Genomic DNA, 27,219 nt, shown 5'->3' with positions numbered 1-27,219 from the left:
GTTACCAGTTTACAGTATGACAACTTTTGATGCAATGATGCGTTTTTAAGATTGTTCTTCACTTGGACTTGACTTTAGACAGTTTTGCCCACTACTATTAAGGGATTATCCACTTTAGTTGTCTTTAAATTTACATATATTCCCTTATTTTTTTTGTTTGTTTTTGCATTTTTTAAGGCGGCTGAGCTGACCAGTGGGTCTTTCTCACTTCACTGATATTGTATGAAAACACATATTTACGGTTTCTGTGAACCTTCAAGGCAAACATTATCATTTAATTGTTCAGTGACTCTTATGCTTTTGACAAAAGGACTTGCAAAAAACTTAAATGTTATTTTTGATCAATTTCAAGCTTTACATGAACTTTATTTTCATTTTGTATCCCTTGTGGTGGTGTACAGAAGTTACCTGGATTAACACTCTTTAATTTCAGTTTCAAAAAGTAATTACAACAAGAAAATCTATGCAGTTTCATTTATTTATTAATCACATTGTTTTCCAAATTACCCAAATTATTACCGCAAAAAAATACTGACCATCACAGCTTGCTTTAAAAACAGAGACTTTTGTTTTTCACCTCTTTAATGAAAACTTTATAAATGCAATCACTCAAGCAGGAAATGATGGACATATCTGGGATGTTTTTTCTCCATTATTTCTTACTTAAAACATTTCAGATAAAAACTAATTTACTGACTCATAAGATAATCCTCAGAGGAGCTAAGCAGCTGCACTGTAACAAGTCGGCCCATATGGTCACGCTCTTGTAGCTGGAAGAGTTCAGAGTAAGCCTTTGGACGGAGCAGCAGCAGCATGTGTGTGTGTGTGTGTGTGTGTGTGTGTGTGTGTGTGTAATGAATTTGCGGCGTCAGTGTTGGGCTGCTGCAGAGCTTGGCCAAACACCAGCCTGACGACAACAGCTGGAGAAAAGTGATGTAATAACGTTGTTGCCATAGAGACCCACGGTTCCCCCAGCATCTCTAAAAAATTCAAGGGCGGCGGAAAGTCACTGGCTGGGTGGGACACAGAGATGCTGTGACGAGATGAGACACAGCCAGTTGTAAGGAGAGGTCCCAAGTGCCTTCACTCACGTATTATAATGCAAATCTGTGCTGTGGGAGGTAAATTCAGTGAAAAGCTTAAATAAAAATTGCAGATCATTGTTTCTACTTTTATCAGAAAGAGACTAACAGGATAAATATTCTTATCCGAAATATGTAGCTTTTCTGTTTAAATCGCTACGACTTTGCAAGATTTTGTTTAAATGTCAAAGAGCTGATTTGGGATGAGTGAAATCCTCAGAGTCAACAATTTTCCAGTCAAACAGCTGCTTCCAAGTTTTGGACAATGGACAAAAAAAACCCACTTGCATTTTAAATGACTTTCTGCTATTTTAATCCTATAAATGTAAATGTGTAAATACTGTAAGAAGACGATGTGGGTAATTTCAGATCCAGATCAGGTTCTGAGGAGTTTGCCAAATAAACTGAAAAACGAAAACAACTGAGGTGGTAAGAGTGATAAAAAAGCCCAGAAAAGAAAGAAATATAAAAAAATAAGTATTGCGGCTTGCATCTCATCAGCCTGAGGATTGTTTCAAAGCAAAACAAAGTGTTGCTCTTCCCTTCATGTCTAACATCTGCAGTCAAACTCAGGAATTTAATCACATGCCTGTTTACCGTTTAGAAGGAAGAAACGTTCGAAACTATTTCAAATGGGGCTCTTCTTCCAAATTATAAATCCACTGCAACACTGCTGTGCAGTCCATCCTTTGTCCCGCCCTCGCTGTGATGCATCAGCAACTCAGTAAAGCTCACACGGTGCACCCTTTCAGAGGGTTTACGTCACAAAGTCAAACTGCTGTCGGGAGTTTAGGAGCTCTAGCTGTTTAATTTCACCTCAAGAGGTAATCTGGATTTAATATTCTCTTGTCTGCACTGTAGATCATGGAGTGTGTTGCTCTTGTAACAAGGTTTTCAACATCCACCGTAATAATATTTCTTCTTAGAAATTATGTGTAAACATTTCCCAATGAGAGGTGAAAACCTTTAAATGACATGAGGAGCTTTAACATCTCTAACCCAGAGTAAACATCCTCTATGTCACTGTTGCTGAGAGCTAGTCGGACCAATTAGCTTTTCTGCAGATTTTCAGCTACATATTTCATGTGACCACTGGAGCTGCAGTGATGGATGAAAACCGTGCCTGGAATATATTCATCACCTGAAGTGAAGCTAATGGAAATGGGCTGTGTGTTGGGAAGATTTGTGTGTCTGTTGTAGAGAAAGACTGAGTAATCAGGGTAATTACTTGGAAGCTCGACTTGGATCAGCAATGACTGTTGTACAACTTACATTGGTCAACTGCAAAAAGGACATTTTCGGGCTGTCATACTGATGGATAAACAAATGAACTAATTGTGTTGTTGAGCAAGTTGGAAGGTTTGTTGTTCATCTGGGACTACAACAAGTATTTTTATTTCGTATGAGGGATGGAAATTTTATCTATCTGAATAACTTTTGGTTTTAATGTAAATGTATTCAGTAAAATTTTAAACAATAGGTTTTATGGTTGGTCACAAATATCTCAAATACAATATAATTTTAGCATATGGCAGTAAAGAACTGTGGGAGATATTAAACCCTTTCTGAAGTCATTCTCTAAAAGCCATGGGAAGAGGAAGAAGAAAGACCTCTTCTGGCTTTTCCCTTTTGGAAGACAAACACACACACACACACACACACATCGTAAGCAGAAGGCATCCCTGCATAGCATCACAGCAGCTCCTTCTGAGATGTCATGACATTACGAAACAGTCTATAACCAGTCTGCTCACTCATCACAGTGTTCACCCCTCCAAAGAACGATGAAGACACAAAGTGAATATTTAAGGGCTGAAGAGAGGCAAAAATAAAGAGAAGGAGGGGGTATACTGACAATATACTGTACTTATTGTGTGTTTTATGTGTAAAAGAGAAGTGCAAAAAGAAAAGGAGGAAAGACAATTTAAAGGAAACAAAAGCTCTCTGGCTGACACCTGATTGAAGCGTCTGTTCTTCGTATGAGAGTGAGACAATGACGACTCCAGTTACCCACAGTTAGAGAGGGGATGAGCGGGCGCTTAGTATTCCACGCACACACGGTTGCTCCACTATAGCAAGAGTTTAAAAATAGACCTCAGCAGACTTCTGGACTGAGGAGCTTAGCTAAAAAGAGGAGAGGTGCAGTCACTGATGAAGAGGAAGATCCAGACGGGTCTGGATCATAAGTGTGAGAGAACAATTACTGGTCTTGCTGTCTGTAATTGCATTTGTACACTGTATGTGTTCTATAGACAAAAACACAAAAGTTACAATAATATCAGAAGTATTTGGTACAAAAAGCCCTTTAATTTAAACAAGTATTTTGCATCCTTGGGGATTTAGATGCTAACCAATTCACAAAAAAAGTTGTTTAAACATGTAACATATTAGGATACTTTCATTAGTGGAAGAGCCATATGTGATAAATGTGTTCTATACAATGAGAAGTATAAACAGAAATATTTTCTGTTACCTTTTTAAAGTTTTACTCAGTTGCTTTTGGCAAACTTTGAAGAAACAGTAGCCTACAACTGAAGGGTTTGTCATACAAAAGAAAATTTGGTCGCTTTAAATACTATATTATATATTACATAGATAGTCACATTGTGTATAAAATGTTATACACACTTAAAACTTGTTAATTAAAATGTATTTTAACAATCATTAAAAAAATGTTAAAAGACCTCACTGCTTTAAGAAAGATAGGTGAACATTGTAATCTTTTTTTTTACATCTTTGTCTATGTCCTGCTGCAAAGAACAAATATAATCATGCCTGAAAATTTGCTGAAAAGATCAAATCAAACAGTAGGTTCTTGTATTAGATGCAGGAAACAAAGACAAAGACACTCAATATCTGAGTGAGTTATACAAAGGCCAAGCCATCAAAGTTAGATCAGTGTGTGGCAGCAGCTCTCACACACGGAGGGTTGGGATGTACTCAGCAAAGGGAAACATCCAGAGTGGACCTACTGCGAATAAATCTTGAACCTAGAAGGCTAATATTACCCAGCACTTAGCACTAAGAAAAGAACATTTCTAGGAGAAATGCATACTGCCCACCAGCTTCCATGTCAAAGTTTTACACAAAAATGTCATGGGAGCTGTTAGGGCTTTGCTATAGTGCTAAATGTCAGGTCAAAACCGGTAAAAATAATGGACTTATAGCCCCTTTTTGTGTTTGCTGAGGTTGATTAGTTGTGGTAGCCATCTTGAATCTGGTTGACTCCAACAGTTCATCAGTTGTGATTCAGTGGTTAAATCACCTCTTCATGTTCTGCAGAAGCCTGTTAATGACACACTGATTCAAATCAGGTGTGTTGGAGCAGAGAAACAAGTAAAACATGCAGGATAGTGGCCCTCCAGGACCAGGGTTGCCTACCCCTTTTTTAGCAAATGCAGTAGGAGCATTCTGTTTATTTTAAATAAATGCAGGTGAATGATATGACGCTTTAATTTTTTATGCTGCAATACTGTGAAACCATGGTATTCTTACTCGAGGTCTCATCATAAAATCAGAATTTCATACAGACCCACTACTGTGCCCTTGTCTCACTTCTGTTCAGTGTGAAAAGTAATTAGGGACCGAGCCCACTTTCATCCAAAATACTAAATAAGTCAAAAGAGTGGAGCCACATCTAGGCAAGTCATGAGAAAAGTGATTGTTCACATTCAAAATGAAGTCTGTGTGTAATATTTAAAAGCAGACATCAGTTTTGAGGGGGTTAACCAACGCCAGGAGCACTTGAAAGTATCTGGTAGTCATGTCATTGGTACCTAGTGCCACAAGATGTCTTTGCAGAGCCCAAATCCCGAGCTGCCTAATAGGCTGCAGCATCCTCTGCTGTTAAAGCTGGCTGTCGGGACTCAGCAAGAAGATCACACCTTCATCGCACATAACAGTACAAGAAGCCGCACTTCCCCAGGGGACGCCAAATAAGACACCTACAACACAAACACACACACCACAGACCACAGCACGCATCCAAGATGGACCGCATAGACAGGCGGAGCACTCTTAATTATTGTACGGTAAACCAGCTTTATAAACTATATAAGCACAAACACAGCATTTAAAACTCAATAAGACCTTTGGTTGTAAATGTATGAGAACATGTGTTTCTGTGTGGTTACTGCTCACATCACAGCATACAAATTCATAACAGTGCAGAAATACTTCAATAAAACAACAACAACAATTAATGGCAAGTTTAAAATTTGTTTTTGAACAGTGAAACACCTCTGAAGATTTTTATCCTCTAACATTTTGTATTTGTATTCTCTCTTTGTGCTGCAGGGTAATTAGCAGGCACAGCATGTTTCCCAGGTGAGAGTCATGGAGTTATTACAGCCACATTTATGCTGTGAAATCAACATCTCACAAAGCCCTAAGTAAACCCTTCATCCTAAAAGACCTGCACACAGGCAGACTCACAATAGCAGACACACACACAGGATACTGCCGTCTGCAATCTGCAGAGCCAGCAGGTACACGACAGGACGTCAGCATCCGAGTGTAATTAAAGCTTTTTGCCTTTTCAAAGTACCCTAAGACCACAGTGGACACCTGACACCGGCAAAGTTTTCAGTCTCATCTCTCACTGATGCAGGAATTCACACAAACTTTCAAAATCAGATATACACATGAGCTATTTCTTTAGCACTAACAGACACCATTACACAAAAGGTGTGCGGTTAAAAACAGAAACAAACAAACAAAAAAATCCCACAAGGACAATTAGGAGCACCTCTGTGAACTTCATTAGTATGGTGATTAAATGGCAAAGGGAAGGATCGGAGTCATGAATAAAACATGTGACCCACGTGTGAGTAAAAAAATCACAAAGTGATTTCCACTTTGAGCGAAGCTGACACCAGTAAACGCGGGATCACTGCTGTGCCTTCACTTGTTCTTTCTAGTGACATTCTCAACAAGCTCCTGCCTCTCCCCAACATGCTTTGTCTCCACTTTCAAGTTTTGGCATAAAAGAGGAGAGAGCAGAGGAGTACAGGAAAAGACTGGAGTGAGAATAAGAGCCTGCTCTCTCATTTCTGTAAAGCCCTATAGATTTCCCTGCTGTGAAGCCAGCGTTGTTGTAAGAAGGATTTCTCAGCCTCTGTAATATCAACGAGCGCTGAGGCACTAATACACGTCCATTTTGCTAATCTTCTGAGCCTCACTGCTGCTGCTTTAGGAAGCCACAGCATATGGTACCTCTGACCTCTTATTATAAATGGAATGGAGCAGCGACAGAATGACATTAAGGGAGGAACAGGAAGATTGAAATACGAAGCTAAATAACATTGATTTGCAGACCTTTTCCTTTTAAGCTATCCCAATCTCATGGTAGTCACACAGCCTAATCCTCGAAGCTGAAACTGCTCCCATACATGCAGCGAGGCGGTTTGGTTTGGGTGGTACAGTCTGGCTGCTGCTCTGTTCCCCACATTAAACTATAATCTTCTTCAAGTCTTCCAGACAGGACAGGCCAATTACATAACTGTGTTTCATTGTCAAAATTAAAACAAGCCGTAATGTTCATGCTGCACAGTGCAAAAACTCTTCATTACTGATCATAACAATAAAAAAACTAATAAACATGAGCTTGACTTAGTGAGCTCTTGACTTGAGATTTGATTAAATGGTCTTTAATCATATTTTCATTTCCTAGTGAGTTTATTTATGTACACGAGTAACTTTAGTAGGTAAGTGGACAGAAATTATTCTTTTTTTTTCCAAACAATAAGAAGCTTTCGATGTTTTATTCATTTATAACCCTAAAGGACTTTAAGTCATGCCAAAAACACACATAGAAATGAAAAAATCAACAAGAAGTCGGAGGCAAAAATCGTAAAATATTTACTTTTACAGGAAAACCACATGAATTTATCATCTTTTTCATGACTCTATGTGGGAAAACATGCTACTTTCACATAAATCTGATGTGAATGTTTCAAAACCAGACAGGAAAAGTTTGCAGAGCATGCGTTTAATTTAACATGTTTTTATGTGTGAAAACGTGCAATTTCTGCATGATTTTTCTGTAACTAAACTAAAATAATGACAACCATAATGACTGTTAGATTTGACTTTATCTAATATCTGCATGCAATATATTCAAAAGCAGCATAGTCACCATGCTTTGTCATTTTACTTTTTTTTATAAATCACAGAATCTCAACTTTTGTCAGTCAAAAGAGCTGTTTTCCCTCTTTTCATACTGATGCTTTGTAGGGAACACAAATGTTTTTGAACAAATGGTGTCACACTCAGTCTCTCCAAGTAACATTTATTTAAATTAATTGAATTAACAAACAGTATATCTGAATGTCTACAGTCACTACAAACCCAAAAAGACAGAATAAACACAACAATGACTACATGTTCAAGGCCTTTCTTGTTTCAAAAATATGTTACTCAGTGATTCTTTGCTGGGTAAAAAATTGTCATCCTCCCAGCTCATGGTTATTAGGAGAAATATGGATCCAAATAAAAGCTTGGAGGGTGGCTTAAAGCTGTAGGACACATGTTATATATTTAAATTAAAAAGTGACAGCAAGATTTGGAATAAATATAAAAATGTGATACCTAAAAATTTACAGCCCCACCGTGTATGAGTACAGCAGACTCTTGAAGTTTTCCATTTAAACACCTTTAACATCCCTACCACAGAATCACAAATTGCATGGCTGCCATGTTAATCATTGGTGTCAGGTTCACTCAAAAACAGCTTATTAAGTTTGCTCAGCTGTAATTTCACTGGCTTAGAGAGGACAGAAAGAAAAAGGAGAAATTAAAAGATACAAAGAGAGGATTTTTGCAGATCTAGGGGGACTAATAATGTCAAAGATAAAAGAAATATCAAACAAAAAAAGAAAAGGGAAAATGACAGAGGAAGAGATGGGTGAGAGTATTTATTTTTACAATTCACACCTTTAATTTGCTCTGTCTGGATTTTTGGAAAGTACATTTTTGGTAATATTATTTACATTTTTTATACTGAATGATGAATGTGTTATGAGGAGCTGCACTGATAGAACCTTAATTAGCTTCAGTATTAAGTGAGTAATTCTCACTGAATATTAAATAGTTTGTACTATGCAATGTCTGGATGAACAGCTTCAAAACTTGTGATTTTTCTGCAGAATGACTTAAGCAGTGATGCAGAGAAGCATTTAAATGAGTTGATTTTGCCTCCCTAAGAATCTGATGATGAAAATTTGTGCTGACTAAGACACGGAGCAGGAAAAGAGGAGTTACTCTGACTGACTTCACTAAAGTAGGATCTTACTACCAGGGCCAAAGGTCAAATGTCATAAAATAAAAGTAATCCCTAGAGATCTTATTGCTCACCTGTCTTTCTTGCAGCGTCACTCTCACCAGTATCTATACTCCTGGTTTTAGTGTCAGATCGTCTGTCCTATATTACTGCCAGTTTCCTGTTGTTTTGACTTTAAAGATTTTAGGTTTGCACCTTCACCAAGACTGCCTGCATTAATCGTCCACAACCGCCTGACACATTTCTCACCATTTCTACACATTCTTGGGCTTTTACGTGTTAATTAACGGGACGTTGTCTCATTTAAAACACGTAACTCGTTGGTTTCAGCAGAGCAGCTCATAGCTGTCAGCCAAGGAGATTAGCAAGGGCTCTATTTAAAGCACATCCTACTGCACTTTTATTCTATTTTAAAACCTTTACCAGTTAGAAATAAATCTACTGAAAGCCATCAGTGTGGATTATTTTCATGTTAAAGCTATATGCTCATGATAAAGCTGTGTGGGAAATCAGGTGAGATACTGTATGCTAAACCTTTTATTAAGGAAGGCTGATTGAGCGTTTATGCAGACTGTTAGCACCACTCAGGGTGTTACGTTTCGCACCATAAACTGCGATGTCAGAGTAAAGCTATTAACATTTTCTCTGTTAAAATGTCTGTTAAGACTGAGCATCATTAGGCTCTTTAAGCCTACACATAGGAGCTTCCCAAACTAAGAAGAAGTCCCTTCTCTGCAGCTCACCACATCTTGAGCTGAGACAGAGCATGTCCCACGAGATGACAAATAAACCATCCAAATCACAAGTGAGCTGGTTCCATTGGTTCATTGTATCAGAGACTCATTAGGTATTGATCATTTCCTTAATTCGCCTAACATTTTAGACACTCACTAAAAGGAAATAGATACTGGCAAATGCTTGCCTGTATTTATCATAGCTCAACATTTAATCACTTTAGATTCAAACAAAATAACAACAATAGTCTAGAGAAAATCTTGTATTAAAGATTAGTAAAACAAACAAAAGAACATGCTAGTTTAAGAGCGATTTAGATGATTATTTCAGTTCACCACTTTGGTCATGGTCAAATTTTTTCAGCACCTATTAAACAGCAAATTTAAATGTATATTAAAGGTATATTAGGGACATTTTGAAATAGGGTTCTATACAAAAAACATCATCTTTTGAGTTGAATGGCCAAAATTTTGAAGAACAAAACTGCTGCCACTTAAAACAACTCCAATTTAAAAAAAAAAATCATAGCAGTTCATATAAATGCTACTTTAATTAACCTAGACAATGCTGTCAGTTTTGCATTACAGTATTATTTACACAGGTTAATTGCAAACACAAATAAAGATAGCAGCAGCTAGTTGTAGGCATTTCTGGTGCAGCCTGGGATCAATTCCAGCAGGAATTTCATGATATTTCTGCCCAAATCACCATGTAATGCAAAACTGAAAACAGTATAAATGTTTAAACAACAACGTTTGTCTGAACTGTTGAAGGCAGAGATGAAAATGGGTTTGAACAAACAATCCATTATTAGCTTGTCAATCCGTTCTGAGGTGACCCACTTCCAAAGTGGATCACAGCCATCCTAAAACAACTCCAGTCTTCAAAATTTCATGCCACTTCATGCAAATATGTTTTAGACCATTACATCACTGTCGGTTTAAAATTTCATGGCTATTTCAACAGAAATAGTACAAAATTCCTGCACAGGCTGCACTGGAAGTGCTACAGCTAGCTGCTATTACTAGTGGTGCTAACAAATGATCACAGAATTCCATGTACACAAAACTGAGGCTGTTCAAAGAATTACACAACAGTTATAATATACTATTTGTTCATAACTTCCACAGAATTCCACTGCAACATCCCTTTAAGTGTCCCTAGAACACAAATCCTTTAATGAGCCACCTTTCCTCTAGTTTGCACATCAAAGATTAAAAGCAAAATGCCTGATACCCACCTTTCCATGGTTTGAGCGTTTGTGTTTTGCAATGCACTGCTGCAAAAAGGTAGCTCTGGTCTAATACGTCTTTGTCCTTAGTAATCCTCTGACTTGGTAACAAGCTGGTAGCCATCTCACTTTTTATCCCATCAGCCTCAGATGTATTATGTGCTAGTTATGAAGTGTTTAAACCATTATACAACCTTAGCACTTAGTTGAGCTGTCACTGTCCTTTAGTACAACTACACATAGCCATCAATGTGACTGAAGACTATTTTGATTTAGAAAAGCATTCAAATTTTTTGTTGATAACTAGAATAAATTTTTTTACTACAAAAATACATCTAGAGAGATATAAATGGCATGAAAAATATTGACCATGGTTTCCAAAAGAGTCCAAATCTTCTCTAACAAAAAGCAAACCAATGAAAGACATTGCTCTGTAAAAAACAAACAAAAAATAAAATTCAAATTACACTCTGCAAGATAAACTGATTTCAGTGTTTTGATATAGAGTCTCTGAGGTGAAGATGAGCATGAGAACAGGCCTTTGCATGTATGAAAACAAAATATGTTCCATCCTCCGTTCCAATTTTAGCCTGTGCACCAAGGGAAAAACATTATGAGAGCAGAGAGACTACTTTGGAGACAAGAGCAACCTATTTCAATAATGCATTCACATTGCAAATGATTCCAGCACCTTCCAAGTTTTGTATTTGGCTTCAGAAGAACAGCCCTAATTTCATTAGTGAGCAATAAAGAACCTGAGTTGGTGCCAGGTGACTAAACCACTTACTCACAATGATGAAGCGTGCCTCCCTGCATCACTGCTATTCTATCAGGCATTTTGCTTTTAATCTTTGATGTGCATCTTTTGGTCCATGACAGAAAAATAAATTATAAAAAGCTCTAACGATGATCTCTCCGACTCCTGGGTGATGTTGACTGAGGTAAAGCTGTGATATAATTCACTTTATAAGCAACAGAAAACAGAAATTCTGAGTGTATGCCACACAAAAAGATATGGATTTAAACTGCAAAATGTTTGTGGCAACCTCAAGAAATATGACTGTGTGTCATATCAACATGACTTTGATGAGCTGATTAACATGATCAAACTGCATTTGTTTCAGTCGCTGAAAAGGCATATTAGCATATCATATTCTATGTGATTGTTTTTTTTATCTAGCCCCCTGCTGTTGCCTCTTGGCCAGGTCGTTGTTGTAAATGAGAACGAGTTTTCAATCGACTAACCTGGCTAAATAAAGGTTAATAATGAAAAAAAAAACAAATGAACCACATCCAGTGTGCAGCTCCCAGAGAAAATATATCGAAATAATCCCTGCAACTGTGTGCTTGTAATTACATTTTTGTTCTGGAGAGATTTTCAATATAGAGTCAAATCATATTTCTATTCAGTGACTGAACTCAAATGGAATAAAAAATATTTAAATTACACACATTCGGGTAAAGCCTGAAGGTACCCCAGTGCTTACAAAAGTCACCTAAACTCTAAAGGTAGAAGCATTCATCAAGGATTCTTGAAACTTTAGAACCCACGATAAAAAACAGAGCTCTGTTTTTAATCACTATGAATAGTAAATGTCGGCTTTATTGTCTGATGATCCTGAGCATGTAGGTGAGTGATGTAGATAAAACTGGACTTTAAATAATTTAAATGCAGCATTGAGTAACTGTTTATGCCATTATTGATTGCATGGCTGTGAATCAGTGCTGTGTGATTGCTGATTCAGTCTATCCTTGATTTGTGCTTCATTTTTCCACAATTGTCAAACACTCAAAAGGCTCCCAGTGGTTAGCCGAGAGTAGTAGGGTAAGTGGACAAAAACCTTTGCTTATAAAGTCCACGCAGAGCACCTGTGATAGATTCAGCTTGGTGGTTTTGAGTAAAATAGGTTCTAAATGAAACATAATCAGTGGGAAGATCTCCACTTTGTTCCCTGATCTTGACAACTGACATAATCTTACTTTATTGTCGCTTCTATTATCAACATTCTTGCACATAAACGTCAGAAATGAGCTAAGCCTTTACCTCAAGTGTTTAAAATTCAAGGAGTGATTCTTAAATAAATCACTGAACCTGCTGACCTAATCTTTCCAGGCAGCCTGTTTTGCAACTTTGGTGCTTTCACAGCAACAGCTCTGTCACCTCAGATTTTTTAGCCGTATTTCGGTCACAAATATTCCTTTGACAGAGGGTCTCAGAGTGCACAGGCTTGTCGAAAGCTAGAAGGTCAGATTCAGCTGCAAGAGAAGCCATTAAAAGCCTACAAACCCCTAAGATTTTAAATGAATCCTATTAAAATCAGTGCAGAGAACCTAAAACCAGGCTACATTTCCTTTCATTATTTCATCTTTACAGCACAGCTGCAGCTTTCTGTTTACTTCCACAGAACGTAATGCTTTGCTAATTTTCTTCCTGCAAAAACAGTTTTGTGCATCAGTAAGATGGGCCTTGTTTTGGGCTTGTGGAGTGACTCTCAATTCGATTAGGCTCTAACAAAGTCGTCAGCAAAGAACATAGTCTGGGGTCCTACTTCCTGTTAAAAAGATGCAGATTTTAGTGTTTGGGTGATTGCTTTGCTATCCAGCTCTACACTGTCCTCACATGGAGATGCTTTTCCATCTAAGGAGGTCAGAAGTCTCATAATTCCCGTATGATGTGATTTATGTGTAATAGCTGTGATTCGAGGCGTAGGCTAATTGAGCTAAATGGGATGTGTGCCCTCCCCTGAGCCCTGCGGGGACCTTTTTTCTAGGCCACATCCCCGAGGTGTCCAGGAAAAGACAAGAAGCGTCCGTTTTCATTTTCAACATGCCAGCATTGTCATCCTGCACAGTGATCTCCTTGATGGGGGGGAGAAATTATGTAATCTGTAGTGCTGATTTAGTTTTACAGACTCTTTGTGTAAAACTTAATTATCACAGCTTCCTAAAGGATGCGTTGAAAAATTCTGATCGCGGCAAACAAATGACAATGTTGCAGACAATCAAGTAGGCCTGTGATTCTATTTATGTTTCCATTTCTACCATTGTTCCTCATAAAAGAGGCCAATGGTGTAAAATAACAGCCTATTTCATTATTTCTTGTGATGGGAATAATGAACAACAGAGAGCTAATCCTTCTCACTGGAAGCAACACAAAGAAATTAAGTATTCTGTCCCTGCTGAGTGCTTTCAGCTTCACAAAATAGTAGGATCAGCATCTGTTGACAAATATGTTAAAAGGGAACAAGTGCAGGGTCTGCATTATTAAAGGCAGCTAATCATAAAAAAAAACAAAAAACAGGGTGATTTCTTTGTGAAATGGGAACATAAAAAATGAAAATGAAGTCGTCAATCTGATCAAAAGTCAAACCTTTTTTCTCTTAAAATCCAAAGTAAGAAGGAGCTGAAAGGTGTCACCGTCAGACCGTGTAATCCCTCAGTTTAAAATGAAAACATGATTAAAGAAGTGAAAGTTCAGGGAAGAACATCATTTCGCTCACTACTTGTTGGCAGAACATGGGATTTTTTTCCTTATTCATCACAAACACAAAGAGGACAAGAAGCGAAAGATCTAAGACAGTCACAGAGTCAACATTTTTTTATTCTTCCAAAGAGCAGCACTTGAAGCTGTCAAATGTGAGAAAAGCTCGCTTTGCCTCTGCCGTCATTTCCTCGAAATCTGCAGGTGTTGATGGCCTTTAAGTGCTGTCATCTCTGATTCAGCAGCATTGGAATCCCTTCAGGTAGTAAGCATCAAACGCAGCTCCCACAGTGATGCAGTCTCACATAAGATGCTCATCCACTTGTTTTTTATAAAGGGGCTAATAAGCATTAATCACAGCTACTCACTTCAATGCTTTTGTACTCAAACAAATGGCTTGTTAACCGATTCCAGTCATCTCTCGTCTTCATTCATGTCAATATGACAACTGAGACAATTCCAAATACAAGAAAGAGAAATGATTCAAAGCTGTGGATCACTGCAAAGTAGTGAAGGACTTACAGTCTGCAAGACTTGAAACAGGCCCGCATCAAATTATACCATCTACACAACCAAACAGTCCCTAAATTTGAATTAATTAATTACCGCTGTTGTCGCAACAATAAATAAAAACATGAAGGACTAATTTAGCTGAAAAGGAGCCAAGGATTCAAGCAATGTAGTGAGCAGCAGCAACTCAAGACTAAAACACAGCCAAAAACAACAAAACAAGTCAAACTTCAGGAGAAGCCTTTCAAACAGCATGTTAACATTTGTCAGGTAAAACTGCCCAGTTCAGAGTTTAACTCCTCATTTTCTGGGAGTCTTAATCAAAAAAGGAGGGAAAGCTAAAGTCTCGAATGCATGTCCTTGCACAGAGTGCCGGCACAAAAACACAAGGACCACCGAGGAAGAGCAGCTGCACATTCTGTCCAGTATTATGCTGTATCAAGGTTTAAAACGCTGCACTTTGGAACTCTGAATTACTACTGGTTTTGAGAAAACATTTTGAACGACACGGTTCATTTCCCTTTCACAATAAACATCAGCTGCTGTGCACGGCAACACCAACAGCAAAGCCTTCTAGTACACACGAGGCACGTTTTCCTTTTCCGCAAAATCTATTCACAGCCAGAAACCACTGCAGTAAAAAAAAAAGGCTGGTCTCAAACACATGAAAATGAAACAATGATGGAAATTTTCACTGGGCTCCTTCAGATCTTCTTGCATTGTCTTATTATTAAAAAAGCATGGAGCTCCCAAGAGAAGGGGGCATCTTAAAAGTGGCACATGTGCTTTAAATTTTTGATACACTTTTCTGTAATAATACCTCCATCACATGAATCTACATAACCGTTTTCACTGGCCAAAGGTATTTATTTTTAATTTAATGGTGAATAACCCTGTTAAACCTGTTGCTGGGAACAGTCCGGATGATTTTTGTTTGTTTGTTTTATAAGTTTAAAGCACGTGGTGCATTTCTTATAAAAAACAATTAGAATTATCAGTCTGTTCACATCTTCCTTGTGTTTGGGTGTTTTGGTCTATCAGACGCCTCCAAGCTCACAGAACTCTAAGCCCCCATCTAGACAAGGCTGATGTGTTTATTTGTTTATTAAAAATTGCAATTGTGAGTACAATTCTGTGTTGGAGAACATGATAAAGGTTTCTTAAAGTTATCCTTTGCTCATGTTTTTTTTAAAATATCAGCTAATAATTAATAAAAGTTCCTAACTTTATGAACTATCGGAGACCACACATGTCCAGCTTTTTGTAAACAAATTATCCAGGTTCCTGGACTTGTCTAATCATAAAATTCACCCAACAAAGAAAAGAAAGTGTAAATCTGGTTCAATCTATCTTTCAAGAATACTGTTGTTAAATTATTCCACTATTTTCTCAAGTATCTGTAGAAAAACTGTACACCTTGTCTGTTTTCCCCATGAACACATGCAACAGTTCATGACACCAGTTGGAACTAACATCATTTTTTTAACCTAATAGTAGCCAACAATACCAACATCCTGAAGATTTTTATTGTATGCCAAAAGAAAATGAAATAAATCTGACCAGACAAAAAAACCTAATAGCTCTTATTGCCTGTCCTAAAAATAAAAGTCCATGAAAATGTATGAACAGTTGTTTTTTCAATTAGCATAGTTCATGTCACAATGATTGTTTAAAGGTTCAGTTGGCAGCAAGCTTCCTCTAACTCTGCATCAGATGAGAAGAGATTCATGTTTAAAAATCTGTGACAAACTAAACAGAAGGTGAAGTTCACTCATCTCTCCAACGTGCCACCAGTCTGAATGGCGAAGTGTCAGAAACACCTGCTTTGTGAACCTCAGCTGGGAGATCCTGTAATAAACAACGTTTAACCATCTGTGGCTGCTCTCCAGAAACCTGCGCCTGCCTCGCGCTGCCAGGAGATCCAGAAATCCCCACTAAGCCACTGAACCTGATTATCTAGATCTCTGCATCCAAGGCAGGGTGTAAAGCTGTAAAAAAATGAAAACAGCTTACGCATGCATTTTCAGAGGATTCTCTCTGCTGGCATGTGGCCGCCTTGATCATCCTTGAAATTTGCTACGCAGTGCACGCACCACCTGCGGTCGTGATGACTGTCCTCACAGGTAAACAAACAAACAAACAAAAAATCTGACGCCCGCAGCCTCAGAAAACACGCATCCGTTCGAGCAGCGCGAGCACGCACCCACGGCTGCCCTTCACCCCCCCGTGCACTGACCTGGATGGTGCAGGTGTACTCCGAGTCGTCCAGCAGCCTCACGGTGCAGTTGTACTCCCTGTCCAGACTCCGGATGCTGCTGCTCATCAGTCGGCTCAGCATCTTCTCGGTCGTCTGCGAACGGGACCAGAGGAGAGGCGCACACGCAGCTCGCGGACCCGCTAACGGCGTGCCTGCTCTGCGCGCCGACACCTGGTCCGCGGCTGCGACGGTGCGGAGAGGCGGCGGTGGCACATCGTTTATTCAGCGGGGCGAGCGCCGGGCGGCGGGCGGCGGGGAGGACAGGGAGGAGGACGGGGACGAGGACGCTGCCGCTGCTCTCTGCGCTCCGGCTAGACTGTCACCCCCTCACCACACCCTCTCACTACGTTCCTCTCCCCCTCCCCACCCCACCCCAAAGCCTTTGCCATGCCGACCTCAGTTTGTGCTGGTCCAGACGGGAGCTGAAGGACGAGCCTGTCACCGAGATGCTGCCTTCACGGACTTAACGACAAGGAGGAGAAATGCCGATAGGCTGCTGCGCGTCGTGACGGTTTCCACATACGGTCACGCATAATGAAACACAGCTCGGCTTTAGCAAATCAATGAGCAGACAGGTGCTTTTAGGGTTTATTGATAAATAAGCCACCGCGCTTATTAAAAACGTGGGACATTTCTCTGTTCATAGGGAAACACTAGTTGTGTTTTTGAGTCTGCGCTTCAAACATTAAAAGGTTACCCTGAGCTGTATCAACCTGTGCAGACTGAGTTTACTCCAATAGTTTTCCAGGTATACTGATGTGCAGTTCTGAAATGCAGGTACTCACTCAATGTAAACAAAACACCAGGCTGAATCCACCAAAACCCAGTGTGGAAGCTGGAGTCACGTGACTGACCTACATTAGGCTGGCCTTAATCTGTGTAGGGACACAAACATAGCGACAAGAGTCACAGAGAAGACATTTAGGTGGAAATAGAGTAAATCTGCACTTAATCTGGACTTATTTTATTGTCTGCCCCCTCTGCTGTTTCCAAACAGACACTGTAGTAGTTGGCAAATTTTGCTCACAATTTTACAATTTAAGAACACCTTAGCTATTGATACTTTTTTTACTAGTCTTCATGACATTGCAATGAGCTGTTTAATTCAGATTTTTCTATTGATGTAATGGATGATGGTTGTTGGTGGGGACCTGAGTGAGCAAGCAGGCAGGTTAAATTCCAAAAATATTGTTTAATGACTGAAAACAAAATAAAATAAATGGGTTAAATAACACCAGGTTTGAACAGACTTACGCACAAGGAGAAAAAAATAAATGGTTGTATTGTGTTAAGGGAAAACAGGAAGCTTATATCTACTGGGAGGGATGATTGGCAAGTGGAAGCAGGTGAGCTGATTACAAATAGCTGACAGGTGTGTGAGACAAGGCAAGCTAGAGAGAGGGGAGCTAAGGGAAACTGTGAACAGGAAAACAGAAAACACAACTGAAACATAATGAGAAAAAAGAAACCAAGATGTCTAATACAGGGGAACTCAAACTAGACCAACAAATATCAGGAAAACAACCAAACCGTAACAACTACTTTATTTTTTATGACATTTCTGACAGGACATGAAGTAAGCTATAACATCTTGCTTATATTATATTATTATATATATATTATATGGTTTGCAAAGTAGTCAGGAAATTATTCACGACTTGGGTCTAAAAGTTTTATTGGCTTTTCTTACTGCGATAAAACAAAATGAGATGAAGTAATTTTACTTTGACTTACTGACCTTAAAAAAGGAGTATTAGTGTCTTGCTACCAAAAGTTTTTTTTTTTTGTTTGTTTGTTTTTGCCACTAACTGCACTTCTGTGCAGTAAGTCATGTCCTAAACCAGTAAAAATAAGTTTTCCAATTTTTTTTTAAAACAATGTCTCCCTCTGGTGGGGTTATGTATACATGATAAATAAAAATGAAATGGCGGTGGGGAGTGAAGACTTCCGCCTATAGAATATAGAAGAAGAAATGTGTTCTTTGCAAAAAATAATAGTTACGAAAATTTTGAATTCAGTTACTATAACATTTGTAGCTCCTGGTGGTGTAGTTTATGTTGCCGTGAAAGCCTGCCGGGTGTCCGGATAGATATATTACAGCTGGACATTAATTAATTGCCCCGGACGGTTTTTGAAAATTACAGACAATAACAAAAACGTTTTTGATTTGTTTTTAATTAAAGTGAAAAATAACGCCCATCTGCCGTGACATTGTTTCACAATGCCGTGACCCGGATTCGAACCGGGGTTGCTGCGGCCACAACGCAGAGTACTAACCACTATACGATCACGGCGAGCTACGATGAACGGACGGGAACTGAGCAGCAGAATTCTGGTGTCTTTAGTGGACTATTTCACGTTTTTATGTGTAATCCTTTCCTGAGTTAGTTTATAGTTATATATTTAACTCTTCTTTTTATCACAATATAAAGATAATTCAAACAGCTTAAATAACAGCTGTCGGTAACACGCTGGTAAAATGTAAAGATTTGATTTGATATCCATTTTTAGGCCACATGGACATCTAGTGGCCAAGATGGCGAAGTGCAGCTCACCGCCCAGCTCCCCTCTGATTGGCTGATTCTACCGCTTACGTAGCAGTTTCCTCGTTTTGTAACAACAAACGTGTCTGTTACAAAACTGAGCGTGTTTCTGTTTACGACACATCATCGGAGCGAAGTTTGAGGTGTTTAAAGGCTCTATAAGGGTAAGGTTTCACTGTAATAGTTTTAATTTTACCTATAACTCATTTGTTTGTAATGTCTGTGACACATAGCGAGCTGGTTCAGTCTGCAGCTCTGTTCCTGCAGGTCAGTGTTACGATTTCTAACTGATACCCAGAACTTCTGTCGAGTACGATTGATTTACTCCGAAGTTTTATTTGCAAGATGCTGCAAATTATAATCTGCACAATTTAATGATGTGAAGGTTATTTTATTGTAAATGCAGCTGTTGGATGAGCTTCCCAGCTTTTTTGATTGAGTGTTTTAGTGCCTAACTAAAACAATGTAATGAGCAGATTTTGAATGTTCATAATGATTTTACATGAACTTGTCCTCCTGACTACTAGGAAAGAAAATATTGTCCAATCACAATTTAAAAAAAAAAAATCCCCAATCTTTGTTAGGTAATTAGCCCCACCCCTTTACTTTTGGTATCATTGAAAAGCCCTAAATGTCCTCTGTAGATAGTAAAATGAGTTAATTCAGTATTGTGCAGTAGAAGGGGGGTATTTAGGTTTACAAATGATCTCTACAGAGGGCAAATTTAAACTACTGTTAGCCAGGAGGATATTGACATAAACTCGTTTTCACCTTTTCTCTTACACAATGCTAAAATAGTTTGTTTCATGCATGTATCCACAGATTGTCAGGCATGGCTCACACATGCATTCACTGGTTCCGAAAGGGACTCAGGCTTCATGATAACCCAGCGCTGATGGCTGCTCTGAGAGACTGTAAAGAGCTGTACCCTGTATTTATCCTGGACCCTCACCTCTATAACACCCAAGTGGGACTGAACCGCTGGAGGTTTCTCATTGGAGCACTGAAAGACTTGGACTGCAGCCTGAGGAAACTCAACTCTAGGTAGGAACGCAGAGACGGCATTCTGAATAGAAAAACTGTTGTTGCTACTTAAAACCATGTGATTATAATTTAAAGACAAAAGTAAGGCTGAATTGAACTCTGTCACCGGTGTGTTTGGCTCCTTCAGGCTGTTCGTCCTGAGGGGGAAGCCTGAAGATGTGTTCCCAAAACTGTTCAACAAGTGGAAAGTGACACGGCTGACTTATGAGTACGACACAGAGCCCTACAGTCTGAGCCGAGACAAAACAGTGACCACGCTGGCCAAAGAACAGGGAATCAGCGTCATCTACAAAATCTCCCATACCCTTTATGACATAGACAGGTGCGTGTCACGCTGAGCATGTCTGTATTGTTTTATCTGTAGTTTTTCTCTGTCTCCTGTATTTTACTTTGGTGGCCTGTGCTCGTAGGCTTATAGAGGAAAACGATGGGAAACCTCCCCTTACCTACAACCGTTTGCGAGAACTAGCTAAAAAGCTTGGCCCACCTAAAAAACCAATCCCTGCTCCAACTTTTGAAGACATGAAAGGTACATAACCAGCACTAAACGATCGACTGGAATTGTGACATTTTATTAGGGGTTAAATAAATTATTTTTCTTTTTCTAGACATTAAGACACCGTGCCCAGAGAAACATGAGAAGAAATACAGGATTCCTACATTAGAGGAGCTCGACCTGGATACCACATCTCTCGGAGAGGAACTGTTTCCAGGAGGAGAACAGGAGGCTCTCAGGAGACTGGACGAGCACATGAAAAGAGCGGTACTCAGCACCCACACGTTCGCCTCTTCTCTTCACCTGCAAGACTCAGATTATTTCAGTCTGGAACTGAAGAAGTCACTTTAGAAGAGAAGTGGAGAAGTTTACAAGTTGTACTGACCACGTAAGAGGTTTGAATTAAATCATCTTGCTCTGATAGATGCTTCGTCTGTTTCCTTAAATCAGGGCTGGGTGTGCAGTTTTGAGAAGCCACAGACCTCCCCCAACTCTCTGAGCCCCAGCACCACTGTTCTCAGCCCGTACGTCACCTTCGGGTGCCTGTCAGCAAGAACCTTCTGGTGGAGACTTGCAGAGGTCTATCAGGGGGTGAGTGTTGCATCACTGTGCACGTATAGATAATATCAGTGCAAATAAAACTGCACGACTGATGATATAACATAACTGATTTCATCTCATCTGAACTCTGTGGCATGTGCAGAAAAAGCACTCAGATCCTCCAGTTTCTCTTCATGGCCAGTTACTCTGGAGAGAGTTCTTCTACACGGCCAGTGTGGGGATCCCGAATTTTAACAAGATGGAGGGCAACTCTGCGTGCACGCAGGTGGACTGGGACACCAACCCAGAATATTTAGCTGCATGGAGAGAGGTACAGAGATTAAAATCATGGATTTATGTAGCAACTTTTTAATGTTGAATAATATTGCTGTGAATAATCATCCCATCGATTTTTCCTTAAGGCTCGGACCGGATATCCCTTCATTGATGCCATCATGACTCAGCTAAGACAGGAGGGCTGGATGCACCACTTGGCCAGACACGCTGTTGCTTGTTTCCTCACCAGAGGAGACCTGTGGATCAGCTGGGAAGAAGGGCAGAAGGTGCGTTAAATATCTGCAGAATCTGTCCTGCCTCACGTTGCTCACTTGGCTGATTCTTTGCAACAGAGACTTTTTATAAGAATGGTTGTTCCGTCCCCCTAAAAGGTCTTTGAGGAGCTCTTATTGGACGGCGACTGGGCTCTGAACGCTGGAAACTGGCAGTGGCTGTCAGCAAGCACCTTTTTCCACCAGTTCTTCAGGGTTTACTCTCCTGTCGCGTTCGGCAAGAAGACAGACAAATATGGAGACTACATTAAGTAAGATCATAGCCTCGTTAAACTCAAAACCTGAAAATTCTGAATACGTGAAATAATCCAGACTCTGCTGTTCATGCAGAAAGTACCTTCCTTGCCTGAAGAAGTTCCCAGCGGAGTACATTTATGAGCCTTGGAAAGCTCCACGGAGTGTCCAACAGGCAGCAGGATGCATTGTGGGTAAAGACTACCCACATCCAATTGTAAAGCATGAACAGGTCCACAAGAAAAACATTCAGAGGATGAAGGAAGCTTATGCTAGGAGGTCACCGGCTCAGTCACCAGTCAAAAAGCAAGGTATTGTCAGAAGATAATCTTATAAAATCTTATAAATGTTTTTTTTTCTATAATATGAATCATGGCTGCAGAAAGTTTTGCTTTGTAAATAAATCTCTCTCTTTGGTTTTATTCTAGGTGTGAAGCGCAGCGCTCCATCTATTATCGACATGTTTCAGAAGAAAATGAAAAAAGAGTAAGGGCACACAACTAAAAGCAAACAGGAAATCTTTGCTGAAATGATAACTCCATTCTGAAACTATCTTCTTTTTGTATTACCTAAATATTCAGGTTTTGGTGTCCTTTTTATACTGGAATTATTTTCATGCAAGAATTCTACAATAGTTTTGTTTAGCACATATGTAAAGAAAAACTTTTATATTTATTGAGCTCTGTTACCTTTTTTACTCTTTCTGCTGTAATTCAAAGTTTAAAGGTTGGTGTTGGGTTGTGTGGGCTAGAAGAGAAGAAAACGTCTGCATAAAGATTAGGTCACATTTTCTGAAAAGGTCATGATTTATTTTGTTAAAAAACTTTGAAGCCATATTCACAATAACTGACTGTAATTAGTATCTACTGCTGATTCAGTGCAATACGTTGAAATGAGACATTAATGTGCATTGTTCTTGTCCAGTGCAAGCTTTAGTAATTTTGAGTCGCTCACTAAAAAATCTGGACAAAGACGTTAATAAAGTAATACATGTTCAAAAAACTCAAAAGTTACAGTTTAATCAGATACTTATTTCACTGACACTGCTGGTGTCTTTACCTCCTGTCGTGTCTGTCTTTCATTATCTTAAATGCTTAAAGCCTCACAGTTTTATTTTGAGTATTCTGTCTTACGTATTTGTATCCAGTTCAAATAAAAACGGCAAATTATGATCAGTTTAAGATGATCCTTCATTTTATTTTATTTTATTCTTCTTTCATATGATCCCTTGTGGACTATCTGCCTCCCCCTCACCCTACCTCCTAGCATCCTCTTCTGTCACACCAACCATTCATATCCTCCTTTACTACATCCACAAACCACCTATGTGTTCTTCCTCTTTTTTCTCCTGGCTTTCATTCCTCTTCTCTCCAGAGCAAACCTCCACCTCTCCAGGCTCTCTTCCACCTGCTCCCTACTCTCACTGCAGAGCGTTCCTTCAAACATCACTCCTACCTGACCCCATCTGTCAACCTGCCCATCACCGTTGTTAACAAGAAGTGCAATTTTAAGGTTCACATCATTCCAACTGTTGATCCGTGGCAACATTTTCGCTGGTTCCACTAGAGGTCACTGGAGTCACGTTGCTGCTCACCTGAACAGCTCAGTGTGCATGAAGTGAATCAAACTTTCAAGAATATTAAAAACGTTGTTGAGTTTGGGGATCAAATTTTAAAAATACTTGTATAAAAAAAGTCTTAAATTGAAATTTTTAAATTCAGGACCTTACCCCTCAACAGCTAATGTAAAAACCAAACTTCTTATTGTTCACTGTGTTAAAATTTCTCATCACAAATTGAATTTGTTTGCTTTTATTTAATTTTTTAATTTATCTGATACAGATTGTTGCTATGATTGTCAGAAGGCAGTGTGTACGCAGTGCAGTTCAGCATAAAGACAAGATCTGTGTGTGTGTGTGTGTCTATGGGCATGTGGGGCACACAGCTGTTCACGGTGGTCAAGTGTTCTCCTGTTTCTGCTTCCTTGGAGCTGACACTGGTGTGAATATCAAGGCGATGATGTCACAACGTCACTGCCGGGGCAGACGGCTGTACAAAGCCAAGCTCAGTTTCCACAGAGATCTGTCAAACATCAAAACAAGCTGCCGTTCGATGCATGCAGGAAAGTGTGTCCTCAGGTCACTTGGCCAATAAACCTTAAACAGCAGCGCTCGGCAGGTTAAACTTTAGGCTGTTTATTTTTAATATTACCCATATTTATTGCCATGATGAGCACTGAACTTTCTGAGTTGAGTTCACAATTCTTGACCATTAGATGTGTTCAGTTGGAGCCAGATTCAGGCAGATTTTTTAGCCTGTGATCAAACTTTGTCCCCTGTTTGTCCGCTGGTGTGGCCCTTTTCCTGTGAGTCTGTGTCAACACCCCACAACTCAAACCATCTTGGATCTTGGAACTGTAAGATCGCAGCTGAATTAGGACGCTGTGTTCCCTTGCAGCAGGGGTTTCATGTAGCTTTAATAGTCTACATTTATCTCTCAAGTGTATTTACTGCAAGATTCGACGTCAAACAATTGCATTGCTGGTTACTATGATGCACACGTAAAGTGCTGCTCAAGATTCAGCCTGTGTGTTATAGAGTAAAAAATCTTTTATGTTGCCTTTTTAACACAATGAAGACTCCTAAAAGTTTATTTGACAAAAACCTGTTACTCATCAGCTGACATTAAAAATTAATTCCACTCAATATTAGTCAGTAAACACGCGCTCAAGGCAAGACTTGACCTTGCAAGATTTCCAAGCCCCAACGAATGCATTGCAAAAATACTGTTGAGAAGTTTCACATTTGTTCTATTCATAATAATCATATCAAGATTTTTGAAATGCGCAAAAAAAAGATAAATCAAAGTAACATTAGATTTAGCTGGCTTTGTGCAAAGTGTCTGCCACTAGGTGTTCTCCCATATTTATCCAAAAGTTAGAAAGTTTGAGAAATAGTGTTTTTTTTTTTGAGAAAAATCATTCTCTAAATTGTACTAATGACATTGTAGCAGGAGATGCAGACCGAGACAAGAGGAAGTCAGGAATAAACGTTTTACGACCTGAAAGGTCAATGTTTGTTGGACTTTCAGCCACCTGGCAAATAAATATTGCACTAAAACCAAAGAACTATGAAAACCCAGCTTGCTTCATACATTTTGGTCCATTTTTATCTCCACTAAGCATTCAAACACACACACACACACACACACACACACACACACACACACACACACACAGACACACACACACACACACACACATGCTCACAATTTCTCTCTGCTCATGTCTTGAATGACAGATCTATAAAACTGGTACCTGTCCATTATCACTCAGGATCTAAAGAGCAATTCCAACAAATGACATCCGGGCCCTCAGGACTTGCTTTTTATTTCTGATTGTGAACAATTATGTAGAGCCAAAAAAAAAGTGATTTTGAGAGCATCCTTAGTAGCCACTTTAAACTCAGCTGCATCCAAATTTTGTGAAGGGCTGTGTAAATATAAGTATAACAAAACACTAGGTAAGGCTGAAATCAGCACTAAGATTGGATGAGTTCACTTTTGAAGAATTATTGTCAAAACACTGGCATCGCAATTTCTTGGAAATAAAAGAAGCCCAAATGAGTCATGGCTGGCAAAAAAGTAAAGGAAACCTTGGATGGATGTTTGTGCTGGTTTTGACTTCTCTTGGATCCTTTTAGCATATTTTAAAACAGCATGTACTGTTTTAAAATATTTATCTATATTTTTATTTATTATGTTGCACCTTATTTTTCTTCGTATATAATATAAAAGAGCATACATGTAAAACTCTACCATGGATGTCCAGTTGCAGTAGTTTGACAGTTGTCTCAGCTCCTGCAGCGTCTCCACACCCAGTTGGGCTGTAGTCTCTGTGCAGACCATGCTGTGGCAACTGTGTTTTCCAACCCCCTCTCCTGGGTCAAGGCTCTGCAGCTCATACACGTCTATCACCACAGTCTGTGTGTGTGTATGTGTGTGTGGGAGGGGGGCTGTATGAGAGAATACATTCTTTGATGCTTACGTCCATTTTATCATTTGATGTCTCCTGTAGTTTGGAAGAACATTTATGGATAGCATCCTGAAAATGGATGTTTTAATTTTAAAGTTTAAATCTTCATCAGTTGTTTTAAAGTGATAGTTCAGATCTTTTGAGGCAGAGTTTAGTGGGAATAATATGAAAAATTAATAACCTGACGTAGATACTTTTTTTTTTTTTTAAATAGCTTCAGTTTAGAGAAATATACCAAAAATGTCAGAGCAAAGCCTAACCTAAAGCAGATTGATGCCAACTTAAAGAAACTCCAATCACAAGTTTTTATGGCGTGTGGCTATTTGCAAGCACAAATAGTGGTAGAAGAAGCAGCTAGCTGTAGCACTTCCAGTGCAGCTTGGGGCACTTTGGAAAAAAACATGTAATTCAAAACTGACAGCAGTGTAACTTTATGAAATAACCTTCACACAAACCGCTATTAAATTTTAAAAATAGGAGCTTCACCCCTGGAATGAAACATGGAAAGTGTGGGAGTTACAGAAAAGGATGACGTGTGGATGGAACAAATAAATTTAAATAGCTGAATGGAGGGCAGACAAGCATGTGTAATATAATGAGTGTGATCAGACCGATGTCTTTAAACTTGATAGGCAGAGCTCCTTCAGGAAACCATAACTCAGGATGTCCCCAGCTGATCAGAGACAGACCATCATGAAGTTTGTTTATTATGTGAGACAGAAAGAAAAGTAAATAAATAAAGCCTTTTTTTCCCCTAATCATAACAAAAGGTTTTCCTAAACTATTTTTATGTCATTTCTACAAATAAAAATCAGAGCAGCTGATAAATATTGCGTAACTCGTGTTTCACCAAAAACAAAACATTATTTGAGCATTACAGCACACAGGTCTACCAACAGGAAAAAAACTGCTAATCGGTTGTGCGAGAGTTCAAGAGTGTGTGTTGGGGTGTGTGCATGCCTGTATAAAGATAAAAGCACATAGCTGTTTAGTGGTCAGTGGCATCAGTCTATATAAGGCTGTTCTATTCCTACTGCTTTCCTCTGGGGACCCAATGCAATTGTCAGCCACGGGACAATGCATGCCACAGAACTGACTAGGCTTCTCTATACTGTGTCATTTTAATATATTTACATGTACTTCTAACCTTGTAAAGGAAACGCAGAAGATTGTGGAATAAATGTGT

At 39.2% G+C, this 27,219-nt stretch overlaps 2 protein-coding genes and 1 non-coding gene across 4 annotated transcripts in view; 1 reads left to right on the top strand and 2 right to left on the bottom strand.

Annotated features, from left to right (window-relative positions):
- Positions 1 to 17,837, bottom strand: part of LOC108237407 (FERM domain-containing protein 5) — a 59,652-nt gene extending 41,815 nt beyond the window's left edge. The window contains exon 1 of the mRNA XM_017418801.3: positions 16,555 to 17,837. Within this exon, the coding sequence (XP_017274290.1) occupies positions 16,555 to 16,656 (102 nt within the window). The 5' untranslated portion in view covers positions 16,657 to 17,837. The remainder of the gene's footprint in view (positions 1 to 16,554) is intronic.
- Positions 17,838 to 18,797: 960 nt separating this feature from the next.
- On the bottom strand, positions 18,798 to 18,869 carry trnah-gug. The gene has a single exon. It is a non-coding gene; the product is annotated as a tRNA-His (tRNA).
- Positions 18,870 to 19,138: 269 nt separating this feature from the next.
- cry5 (cryptochrome circadian regulator 5) lies at positions 19,139 to 23,177 on the top strand. Of its 2 annotated transcripts, XM_017418624.3 has the most exons (11): positions 19,139 to 19,282; positions 19,941 to 20,162; positions 20,290 to 20,484; positions 20,573 to 20,691; positions 20,771 to 20,925; positions 21,109 to 21,249; positions 21,362 to 21,529; positions 21,621 to 21,761; positions 21,867 to 22,018; positions 22,098 to 22,312; positions 22,430 to 23,177. In XM_017418624.3, the coding sequence occupies exons 2-11, from the start codon at positions 19,951 to 19,953 to the stop codon at positions 22,489 to 22,491; spliced, it is 1,560 nt and encodes a 519-aa protein (XP_017274113.1). In that variant the 5' UTR covers positions 19,139 to 19,282; positions 19,941 to 19,950; the 3' UTR covers positions 22,492 to 23,177. The 2 variants fall into 2 exon arrangements, with proteins under 2 accessions (XP_017274113.1, NP_001316276.1); NM_001329347.1 differs by lacking the exon at positions 19,139 to 19,282 and having other exon boundaries at positions 19,951 to 20,162; positions 22,430 to 22,491.
- Positions 23,178 to 27,219: the final 4,042 nt, after the last annotated feature.

Source organism: Kryptolebias marmoratus, linkage group LG15 (assembly GCF_001649575.2).
Source record: "Kryptolebias marmoratus isolate JLee-2015 linkage group LG15, ASM164957v2, whole genome shotgun sequence".
NCBI lineage: Eukaryota > Metazoa > Chordata > Actinopteri > Cyprinodontiformes > Rivulidae > Kryptolebias > Kryptolebias marmoratus.
Note: the sequence above shows the minus strand (reverse complement) of the source record. Positions and strands in the feature narration are given on the sequence as shown.

Coding starts and splice junctions, on each gene's coding strand:
- cry5 (XM_017418624.3), top strand. CDS start 19,951: ATGGCTCACACATGCATTCACTGGTTCCGAAAGGGACTCAGGCTTCAT. Junction 20,926..21,108: donor ACGAGCACATGAAAAGAGCG/GTACTCAGCACC, acceptor TCCTTAAATCAG/GGCTGGGTGTGCAGTTTTGA. Junction 21,250..21,361: donor TTGCAGAGGTCTATCAGGGG/GTGAGTGTTGCA, acceptor TGGCATGTGCAG/AAAAAGCACTCAGATCCTCC.